The 12,857-nt window shown below is 27.7% G+C and overlaps 1 protein-coding gene across 1 annotated transcript; it reads right to left on the bottom strand.

Moving 5' to 3' along the window:
- Positions 1-230: 230 nt before the first annotated feature.
- LOC108772180 (orexin receptor type 2-like) lies at positions 231-11,205 on the bottom strand. Its single transcript, XM_018537669.1, is given in 10 exon segments — positions 231-776; positions 1,595-1,760; positions 2,176-2,238; positions 2,419-2,462; positions 6,808-7,043; positions 7,920-8,134; positions 8,266-8,447; positions 9,045-9,244; positions 10,545-10,693; positions 11,137-11,205. Coding segments are annotated over 10 exon segments (1,749 nt in total). The 5' UTR covers positions 11,191-11,205; the 3' UTR covers positions 231-336.
- Between the last annotated feature and the right edge of the window lie 1,652 nt (positions 11,206-12,857).

Here is a 12,857-nt window from a genome sequence, read left to right as displayed (position 1 = left end):
TGACTAGGTGGTTTTTCATAAATACAAGAATTGTGAAATCGATTATTTCTCTAAATGTAAAATATTGATTATATTTTTAGAGTTTTTATATATCTGAAAATAATTTAGAAATACTATTGTCAAATCTTTTGAAACAAAATTACACTCGTTTATGAATATTTGTTATGAATGATGAAGGTAATATCATTTTAATGAGTGAAGAGATATCGTATGAACATATATATCCTGGGCTTTCATTATATTAATTCCAATAACGCGCTATAAGTTGAAGAATATATTAAATTCAGGAATTTTTCGCACTCAATCTATTTCCATTCGAAGGTGTCGTGCACAGCACTAAATACCCGATTTCATTAATTTGGACGTATAGTCTCTTTGTTTAGCAGCCAAATGCAAATCCAAACTTTTCAACATTCTCGCTTGAATTTCATGCGCGCGCGTGCTCGATTCTCGTTTATGAAAATCATTAGCTAAAATTCCATCTTTCAAATACAATGATTCGTTTTGTGAAAAATTGTCGAGTTCGATCGTATTTAATGAGGAGGATTTGTTTCGTGATTCCCGTATGACGGTTCTCATGAATTCAAGGGCCATTCTCCGACAAGTATCGAAACCTAGTAATTGTATCCTTTTACTATGAATAGCATCCATGCGGTGATTTTTCCAGTGCGTTCCTTTATCTATTATTTTACCGAGAGAATTCGGTGTCCCAGGTAGATCGTGGAATACTTTAGTAAGAATTTCTTTTGTTAAATCTTCCTCGCTGCCGGATGCGTCTGTAAAATAACGAAAATATTTTAATAGCATAAATTTTACGGTTACGATTAGATATAGAGATTATGTTTATAAAAAAATGGGAAAGTAGAAAAGCGTAAATTATACCGACTCATATATGAAAATAAAAGATACTTTGTCAAAATATTTATTTCATATAGATTGCAGTTTGTATTTTAGCTTTGAAAGATAAAAAACAAATAAAAATAAAAGCATCTAACAATTAAAAACAAAATTTTCAATTTGTTTGTGCAAATTTTATAAAAAAATTTTATTGTATATTTATGATATTAAGATTGCCACTTACATAAGTAACTAATATGTTTTTAACCAATAAAACAATTTTTATTTTATCCCATATATCATGCAAACAACATGGAATTGATGTCATGTCGCATTCAGATTCATGTATAAATTTCATGAGATTACTAAAATATCTTATGAGAACAGTTTCCACTTAACTTATATACATAACTTATGTACATTAACAGATTGATTCATAAAATAATTTTTGTATTATGTGAAATTTAATTCCAGGAATTTTTCCAAATATCTGTAATTGATAAACGTTGTGGAAATCAATTCCAATGTTGTCTTGTTTCGCAATATCGGTAATAGAGAAATAAATTTCTTTATAAAAAATATTATTTTATGATAACCAATTGTTCGGGTAAATTATTTTGACATAATACTAAGAAGTTCAAGGTTTATCGCAATATGTTAGATAAAGGAAATAAACTTTGTTTAAAACTTTATGAAGATCTAGAGTGCATGACATCTTTTTTCATCGCAGAATGCTGCAAAAGTTTATATCAAGTGCTTGAGTTACGCAATGCTTGAAAGAAAATAAAGAACGGGAAAAGTTTTGCACTACTCAAATCACTACCATCATCGATTTCTGCGACGTATGTGCCTTCCCTGATCTCTCGTTGTAATTCTAGGACTCTGGCTAAAGCCAACTGGAGATATTCTCTTGTATTTGGATCCTGTAGAAAGATGATACACATATACACTCAAATACATATTACACGGAACATGTACTTATATTAGACATTTTTGTAATATTAATTATTTCGTTTCTAGAACGTTAAATATCTTTATTTATTAATTGAAAATTATTAATTGCAAAAAATTGTTTATTTATACATTTCGTGTAAAAATTATATATTGTATTGATAAATCACTCCATTAATCATATTTTAATAAGACAATTAATAAATTTAAAGTATAAAGAAATTTGATCTAAATCGAGCAGTAATAAGATGTTTTTATAAAATAAATTTCAAGTTTACAATATTATGTTATTTTATAAGAACACATCTTATTACTGCTCGATTTAGAATTTTTTTATACTTTGCATTGCAAAAAACGAGAGAAATCTAATTAATAAGTTTAACTTACCGCGTATTGATCAGTGTTTTTCATTCTTTTAGAGTCATTGCCAACGTCTTCTAAACAAGGTGCCTAAATAAAATAATTGTATTAAAACAAGTTCTTTCATAATTTTAATTTTAAACATACATCGCTTAATAAAACGCTTCCATCTTATTAGGAATATTTATTTATAATAACATCGCGATCACTCTGTACTATCATATTTATTTTATAAAAGTATAGATATCATCTTTATTAGAAATATCTTACCGACGAGTATCTCTTCATTATGATCTGGCTCAGCGTTTATCCATCTATAATTCAATGAATTGGAAAAATTGATTTTTTACACCTTAGAAATTTTATTTGTGATTAATTGCAACAAATATATTTCTGCTTAAAATACTCGAAAATTTTATAAAACAATAATATAATGCTCAATGTTATTTTTAATTAAACATATTTTATTTCGTTTCATTATATTAAAAGATGAAAATTTGGCTGTACATTGGAAAAATATATTAACTTTTAATAAATATTTGTTTGAATAGTACTCTAACAAAATATTTACTAAATGTAAACATAAATTTTGTTTCACAATCATTAATTTAAGTATTATCTTTTTATTAAGTAAATATTTAATGAGTAGTATCGGAAAAATATATTATCCTATGGTAAATTTTTTTCCGATGTATTTTTATTTTCTTTAATTTAAAAATAAGATGAGGAAATAACTTCAATGTATGATTATACAAGTCAATAAAGCGATTATAAGTAAAGAAAATCTTAAATGCTAATTCAATACAATTTATCTATATTATAATAAAATAAAGGTTTCGATTTAAATATGAGGTCATTATAAATGTTGCTATAACTGGTAATAAATAAAGTAGTACGTCACATAAAAGTCGCTTAATAGTCTTGAATATAAAATTTAAAATACAAGTTAAATCACGTATAATATAAGGATTCGAAGCAATAATAGAAAGCGCTTATAGATATACCATCATTACAGAACTCTCGCAAATCAACGTCGATGGTCATCAATTGAAACGCAATGTGCAATACAAAGCTAGGATTATAGTCATCCTACCATTAACTGTGAAATCGAATAACGGATATTATAACTAGCATAAACACATCAAATCTCGGGCTCGCACAATTCTTGCATAGCGAATAATCACCTTCACATTTTATGAAATTTATAATTAAAACCGCTTTTTTTTTGCAATATAATATTCAATCAATGATATAATCGTTAATATTAAAAATTTTTTGCTTATAATTCCCCTTACTTTATTACTTGATTTCTTTAATTTATGTTCTTATACATGAAATTGTCTTAACTACCACAGGGAAATTTAGTACATATTATAATAGCTGTAATAATAGGTTTTGCATTGTATCAAATTATTGTGTATCAGCTAGGTATACAATATCCATTACATTCGAGCACAAATATTTTCATGAAGTTAAATGAAGTTAATTATGTTATTTCTTTTTAAAACACATATTATACCAAACATTTGTGAAAATACACGAATTTAATATTGTATTATATTATTTAAAAATTTATCGATACCTTCACAATAAAATTAACACAAAGTAAACATAGAATGCAGCTTCAAACTTAGTATCTATTTGGACGATCGTCTTACTATGTCATCTGGAACTTCCAGACTGGAAGTAATGATATCTCGTGTTACTTACGCGTTTCTGCCTTCAACTACAAACGTATACCTCCCTATAAGTTTATCCCTTCAGTTTAGATCAGTTATCCGTTATATCAGCTTCGTTATCTGGCGTTACCAAAGTATCAAGAGGTTCTTTCACGCTCTCAGACACACAGCTTTGTGTCGCGCAAAGTTTCTTTATCAAATCTTTTTTCATAAAAAAAATCACCTTCTTCGTATTCTGTTTATCACGAAAAGTATAGTACTTTTGTTATGTATTAACTACACGTAGACTGTCAATGGACACGACCGTTGACTAACGTTGATGGTTGCGTACTACCCTCTCATTTTCACAACCGTTGTCGAAGAAGGGGGCCCAGGCGAGGGCGTTTGCTTACCATCAGTCCCCTTTGAAATCCAGCTGTTCAACCGTTGTGTAGAAAGTCTAACCAAACGGCAGATGCAAGAACCCCCCTTCTCCTTTCTCTGCCCCTTACGCGTGCCCCGTTGAAGGGAAGGACGAGTGGCACGTGCGAGCGAGGATACGTTGTACGCGTGTCGAGGAGTTTCATATCGATTAATTCTTACTCAACGTCCGAGCGATTTTTGCATATGTACGTTCACAGTGTTTTTACATTTAATTTTATAGCGAGTTATAATCTTCGTTAATACAGTTCAATCACATAAAAAAGAAACATTGTGAAAAATATACAAAATATCCTAATGTTGGCTCCGAGGAGGTATTGAAATATTGTTCCACAATTAAATTACATGATTTCATTCGATTTCATACGATTTTGTCTAATATTACACAATTATTTCTTATAGATGAATATATAATTATCAGATTATACATCAGAATTTCATATAAATTTTATAATAAACCTTATAAAAACAAAATCACAGATTATACATTGGAATTTCATATAAATTTTATAATAAACCTTATAAAAACAAAATCAATCAAGACTCCTTATAATTTAAAAATAAATTGGAGAGAATAAAGGATAATAGGAATCGGGCGCAGAAGACGTCGCGCAATTAGAAACACCACTAAATTCTATAATGATTACAAAAATTCCGTTCCACGATTACATTAAATGATTACTCTCTTGATTGGCTCTTCTTGCGAAACATACATAATGCTTCTAATGCATATGTCTTGAAATCGATTCTTTTTAAATATAAACTTTATGAATAAGTAGTTTTAGTACATCTCGTATTTATAATGATATACAGCGAGTAATCATCTCAGACGTCTTGAGTTTCCTTTATTTAAATTATTTTTTAAATACTTATGTATTAGCTGATCAGCAACAAATAGTATACATCATAAATTTAATTTAAATATAAATAATATTACATTAAAAAGCTTCATATATAGTACAGAATTTTACTAGTCTAATATTTATAGCGTTAATTTGCATCACATAATGTCAATACGTTACACTACTAACTTTCGAATGATAGAAAAAGACACTTCTATCTAATGAACATATTTAGAAAAAACTTATATAATTTATATATGCATCTATGAATAAATAATGCTAGCTACTTATACACAATTCAGTTAAGTTACTAAGATTTAAAATGAGTTTTGTTTCATGTCATCTCTTTCATGTTTTCACACTTCTGTTCTCGTGAAACACTTGTAGATCTAATTTAACTTGGTGAGCCAATTACCACTATAAAAGAAATAATAAAACGAATACATATCAGATCGATCCCGTTGTACTTCTTATTTTTTAATCTCTTTTTTACGACCTATTTACTTTTCGTACTAAAGAACAAATTCAGTTTTCGTTGCTTTTACGATTTTATTAAATTTATAAAGAGATAAATAATTATTTTAAAAAAAACTGATACTCTTAAGGTAGTACACTCGCGAATTGAAAGTATTCAGAATGACTTGAATTTGAAATTATATATGTATTATACTAGACAATGTTGATATGCTTGTGCAATTACATATAATGAGATTGATCATTTCAATACTGAAATATAAGCAATTAAAAACTGCACATTTTATACGTGTCGCTTCTACAAAGTTCATGAAATTCGCGTTTATTTTTGTAAGACCTAAATTAGTAATGAGATGTTAACAAAAAATGAATATGTGATAGAGGAATTTAAAACGGATATTGTAAAAAAATTCCCTAATTTTTTACCATTTAGAGTTTGGAAAATAAAGCCATGAAAAGAATGCAATTTTCGATTTTATTTGGCATATGGAAGCGACTAAAGGGGTCAGTAAACATGTGGCAACACCGCACTTCTCGCGTATATCGCGTTCAGTTCAGAAGGTTACACGAAAAGAATTATTTCTTAAAATTATGTCATTGACAGTGCGACGTTGCCACATTTGCGCGCCATTATCTGCATCTGCGCAATTGTGAACAAGGGCAATCAAAAGTTTTCTCTCACAGGCGAGAGTAGGACTATCGGCCACCGAGCGCTCGATAGGACTTAATTTTTGGATGGTATTGTTGCGAGTGTACTACCTTAATATCTTAAATATCAAGTTTTCCAATTTCTTTGAAAAATCTTGTGACTCTATCGAAAAAAAAAACGCATAGCATTATAGTTGCTATAATTGATAAATTGTAGACTAAATTGAGCAAGAAATACACATATACATTCATCTCTTTACAGTTTTATATAGGGTGGAGTTGGCTAAGTCGTACCGACGGTTAAATCGTACCTCCATTGTATTTTTATAAATAAAATAAGATTACAAGCGAGCATCTATAATCTCTAAAATTATGGAAATATTTATTCGAATAAAAGTTTTTGAGATCTGTCATTTCACTTCTTTTAATTCTCGTAATGGAAAATGCAGCATTATCATGTAGGCAACCATCCTGATGGAATTTTAATTATTTGTTTGATGCTCCATTATCAGCAGTGATGGTATCGCGACCTGCATTACAATTTACATTGATATCTGCTTCACTCTAACACTCTGTTTACACTTTAAATTACTTACGAGAGCAAGTTTCGGTCATCACAGGAGGCTTAGATTCTATGCTGCCCATTTCAAATACTCCAGTTGAATTAAATTCTTGTGTTCGTCTTCGACAGTTAGAGGCGAAGCTAGTCTCGTTCAGCATGCGCCGACTTTTTTGTAAAAAAATATTTCCATGCGCAATACTGCTTTCCATTCTATTTCTACTGCAGACAGTGGAACCACCAGGTAGACAGCAACATAAATATTTATTAAATCTATGAAGGACAGGAGTAATAATTAAAAAACATATCATTATTATCTTTAAAAAGCAGAGTAAATTTTTCAACAGTAAATTTCTCATATTTATATTTATACTCTTTATATAAATAGATGCACTTTTTTGCAATAATATATAGATTATTGCAAAAAAATATTCTATTTAATATATATATATATATATATAAGGATCATATATATATTTTACAAGCAGAAAAAAGTTATTTGTACTGATATATAGAAAATGTGTAAACGATCTTCCCGTAGAAAAGTTTGTGGAAGGATTTGCATTTTGACGAGTTCTTACCAAGTATTACAATAACGAAAAAATTATTACATATTCTTTTGTGAATATAAATTGGTTTAGCTAATGAGATTACTTCAGAAGTAAAAATCGTAAGATTAATGTACTAGTACTGCATAAATGTAAATTCTACATATATATATAGTATAATATATAGGGGAGAGTGGTCTAAATCAGATCTATTTACAATTTTTGTTTTCTATAAGGCGTAAATAAATTAACCATTGCTTTAGACTAAATTAACCGTATTTATTTAAAATGAAAAGATTCGATTTGGAACACGGTCCGATTTAGGACATTCTCCCCTATATAAATTCACACGAAATTATAATAGCACCTAAGATTCAAGTTCGATCGGTAAAGGCATTTTCTTATTCGTTCTGTTTTTCACATGTGCGGTCCTACAAGATTTAATATTTACAAATATTGTATACAAATTTAGTTTCTCAACTGTTACATAAAATTAACAATATGCTACTTTTTAATTATTACTATTAAATTTTATCGGTATCTTCGATTAACATAGACTCTTTTAATATTTACAAGTAAAAAAGATATTATACACACTTACTTTTGACGAAACGTGCGGCTAATTAAGTAGAGAGCAATGGGATTAACACAGCTATTGATGAAACTGAGGCAGAAACCAAATACTCTAAAGGCGTTCCAGTAAGAATTAAAATCGTCAGTTGCCGTTGGATTAAAGTGGAACCAGAGCACATATATGTGATATGGTAGAAAACAAATCACAAAAATGATTATAAAACACACTACCATTTTGCCCACCTAAATTGCAGTAATAAATGAAATCATTAATACAAAAGCGTCCAATAAGAGGCACTTGAATCTTAGAAATTATTTAATGGCACGAATTTTTTAATACTTTGAAAAACTTTAAGAAGTAAATTTTTATATACCCTTTTGCGCGCCTTTATTTGTTCATTGTGAAGATCAGAACCGGGAAGTTCGCCCGGCATGTTTCTAGTTGACAATGTTAGATGCCATGTCATACTCAAATAGAAAATTGCTATCACGCATAACGGTATTAAATAATATGCTAAAAATTTGAACATTACCATACCCTTTCGGTAAGCTTCTCCTGTAATGTAAAAGCACATATAAAGTTGTGCGTAACTATTTCGCTACACAAAGCATTACAAAATTTATATATCTTTTTAATTTACACTAATTTAGTTTAATATTATTTAATGTATTAAAATAAAATATTGCATGTGTAATAATATTTATGCTTTGAATATAACAAATAAAGACCCTGATTAGGAGAAATATTTAATTCTCAGGATAGATAAAAAAATACGAAAATTATTAATTAATATTTTATGAGGGAAGAAGATAAATCAATAAGAATCAACGTGAATGTCAGTACACAATAATAACAATGTTTAATCTCTTATTTAGTAAATTACATATGTAAATTAAATATGCAAATTATTATATGTAAAAATGTAAATATATTTTGTAAATTAATAAATTATAACATAATATAACTAATAAATTCATATTTTATCATCAATAAACATGTTTTGTTCGTATCTAAAAAACTTTTTTAATTAGTAAATATGACGTTATCGTATAGACTGATAAAAATTTTATTATGAATTTTACAATTTATATATTTATTAATAAACTCCTAATTTTGTAACATTGTGTTGAAGAAAAGTGTGTCATGACTTACCAAATTCTTTAGGGAAAGGATTGCAGATTAAAATGCTACGGTTTCCTAATACTGGTACAGATGTTACTTCGGAGAAGAGCGCGGCGGGCATAGCTATGACAATCGCTAAGACCCAAATAAGGGATGCCGTTAAAATGGTAAGTGGTTTTGCGCTTAAACCCGCCACGTGGCGACGAATAGGGTTTACGATAGCGCAATATCTATGACAACGTGAGAAGATGCGACAATAGATTATATGATAAAAGCAGTAGAAGCTTGCTTATTTCAAAGATAAATTATTCAAGATACAACAAACAACAATTAATTTGCGTTTCTTAAATCGTTTTGTATCTTAGTTTTTACTACATTAATCTTTTACTTAACGTAGGTGAGATTTTAAAAGGGCAAAAGAATATCGAGAATACAATTGAAATTATTTCGATAAAATATATATTTAATTTCATTAAAAATTAATAAAATTGTTAATTATTATACAATTATTAATTCTATTAAAAAATTAATAGTTGTACAATATTCAACTTCGACTGCATCTGCATGAATATCCAGTAACGTTTCTGCACATACATTGAAATCAATTACACGGCATATATTAACCTTTATTGCACACGATGATTTTCAGGTTAATTTTTATCAATTTAAAATAAATAAATGGTCTGTATCGAGTTAAATGAATTTAATGTTGTTCTTAAATTTTATAATATAAATGAGAACATAAAATTAATTAAAATCTCGTACGTTTTGGAACTCACGGGTCCTTCTTCAGCGATTCTTACAGATGTTAACTCATCATTGTAACATCTACGTTTAACTTGATCGGACGAATTTGTAATGATGATCCTGTCTCATATGCCTCTACAATACACTCGCATTGAGAACAGGAAAATCAATCCAAACTATAATTGTTATATCAGCATGTCTTTATCGCAACATCATAAAAAAATATATCAATCCAACAACACAAACATCTGTAAGAATCGCTGAAGAAGGACCCGTGAGTTCCGAAACGTACGACATTTTAATTAATTTTATGTTCTCATTTATATTATAAAATTTAAGAACAACATTAAATTCATTTAGCTTGATATATAGATCGTTTATTTATATTAATTTGCATTGCAAGAAAAAAAACGAGCGAAATTTATTAATTTTTATCACTTTTACTAATATAGATAAAAATTATTAAGTGTGTGTGATTTTTATTTTAATATCTTCAAAAAATATCTATAAAGCTGTGTGCAATATTAAAAAAGAAAAGACTAGAAATCATTATTTAGTCAAAGAAATGCGCAGGATATAAATGACCTTATCGTGTGTAACAAGCGTTAATTGATTTCAAAATCCGATTTAACGCTTGAATATATTATGACTGAATTTTCAGTTTTAGTCTCTCGATTAAACGGCGGATATTCGCAGTACCATCAAACTAAGTAAAATTTTGTTTAATTCCTTGAATTAATTTGCACGGTACGATAAAGCTCTTACATTAGTTCACATATTTACCTTTCGGCTGATAAAGCAGCTAAAGTAAATACCGACACACCAATCGAAATATCCTTAGCATATTCAGACAGTTTGCAGATAGTTAAGCCCCATGGCCATGAATCAAGTACATAAACAAATAATGTGAAAGGTACGTAAGTCACAATCACCTGTAACAACGAATTATCTTATTCAAAATTCATGATGATATTTTATATCATATTACAAAAGATATAATAAATTATCGAAGGAGATCAACCATAAATATATTTAAAAAACACGTGACATACTTTTTCTTTTATAAGTAAAAATTGTTGAAGAACAGAAAAAGTTTCAAGCATAAAGCATGTCAATATATATATATATATATGTATGTATATTTTAATTGTAGATATATTTTTCAGAAAAATTTATTTCTAAGAAAAGATAATATTTTTTCTTTTTCTTGCTTTTTTATCATTAAGAAATACATATATTTTTATTCTTTTATACATGTGAATTGTGCTTATATTTGAGATAAAGGTTATTTATCTTAAATAATTTTTACTCTTCTTAAACTAGATAAAATTTCAAAAAATAAAGGAAACATAAAATCACAAAGCTGTATGCTCACCAATAAATCACCCAGAGCTAAAGACAGCACGTATGTATTTGGTATATTTCTCATGCTGGTATGACGTAGCAAAATGAGAATTAAAATACTATTTCCTATTACACCCACGACCAAAATTAATAAAAATATTATGGGTATAATGTAAGTTTCAACTCTTTGAGCAACCGGTACATATTCATTATATTCATAATCGTACTCCATTTCGGAGCTCATATTAAAAATATCTTCTGTTATCGTCATTGTCTGTAACAAAGGAAATATTTTTGTTGCTTTTTTGATATTGTCGATAAAATGTGAAATTGCAGACATAAAAATATGTTACATTAAATCACGTGTATGTACGTCTCACATCTAACAAACTAAAAAAAGAAATTACACACACACAATTATAAAAAATAATTTTTAAATATGCATATTGATTAGATATAATCGCATTATCTTATGTACACATAAAATAATATAAATAAAAAAATCAATATACCGTTTTATTAATATAATTTATCTTTTCTTTCTGTAATTATCTTTAAAAATATTAGTATAAATTAAAACATGAGACATTCTATCATAAACATTTTATAAGTATATTTACAGGGTGTTCTGGAAATCGTAGTTCACAATCGGGGAGGAAACGATTTTTCGAAAGTAATTATCAAACATATTGAATAAAAAGTTTTTTTGTATAACGCTTTATTTAAAAAAAATAGAGTTTGAGTATTTATTAAATAGACGTGCACTCGAATAATCACTAGTTGTTTGTTTCATCCAATCTGACTATTTATTACTGTTTTCATTGTTGGTTTAAATTTGATATAATTTAAAATAATGCAATTTATACAATAAGTTCCAATAATATATTTATTTTATTAATTAAAAAATTGTTGAAAATGTCTATACGAAAAAATTTTATTTTATATTTTTACTTACTTTTACACGTGGAATCATTTCATATCTCTACAGTTTTTATTTTATACCATATTACAAGCATACATGCAACAGAAAATTCAATTGTATGAAATAATACAATCAGTCAAAAATATGATATAATAAAATACATTTAGATTAAATTGATATCTAACAATAAACGTGATAAACATTTTACAATCTCTTATCGTATGCAGTTTTTCTCAAAATATGACAAAATAAAATGCAATTTTTATTACCATTTGTATCTTTTACCGTGATTTTTTTTTATCTCAGATATAATCGCACATAGTATTGTAGATAAAATGATAGAAATAATTAAAGATAAGGCTACAATCTCATCAGGATATATTGTGAAAATCTTTAACAATATAAACAGATAGGTATATGTTTTTGTTGTTTTATTTTATTAAATTAAAATAAAAAATTTTTTAATTAAAAATGCTTGCTAAATATTTTTTAAATTAAAATTATTTTTTATAAATATAAACATAAATTAGTTATTAGAAAAAACGGTAACCGTTTACATAATAATCACATTAATTGGTTTAAATATAAGAATGTTGCATAAAATCGGTGTGAGCAGAAAATTAATTTAGTAGTGTATTATATTAATTATTGTTTGTGAAAGGGATTAGTTTGTAGAAAGGACTAACATTTCCTGTACACTTATATTACGTACATAGGTATATCAGGTTCACTTAGATAGCATTACGTATACTACAAAATCAGCCAGCTAAATGCACATAGTGCATTACTAAGGGGCTTTGATTTTGGTTATTCAAGTTGCTTGCCAGTAT

This window comes from Cyphomyrmex costatus, unplaced genomic scaffold (genome assembly GCF_001594065.2).
Source record: "Cyphomyrmex costatus isolate MS0001 unplaced genomic scaffold, Ccosl1.0 scaffold18, whole genome shotgun sequence".
Classification (NCBI taxonomy): Eukaryota; Metazoa; Arthropoda; class Insecta; order Hymenoptera; family Formicidae; genus Cyphomyrmex; species Cyphomyrmex costatus.
The sequence above is the reverse complement of the archived record's forward strand: the minus strand, read 5'-3'. Positions and strand labels throughout refer to the sequence as shown.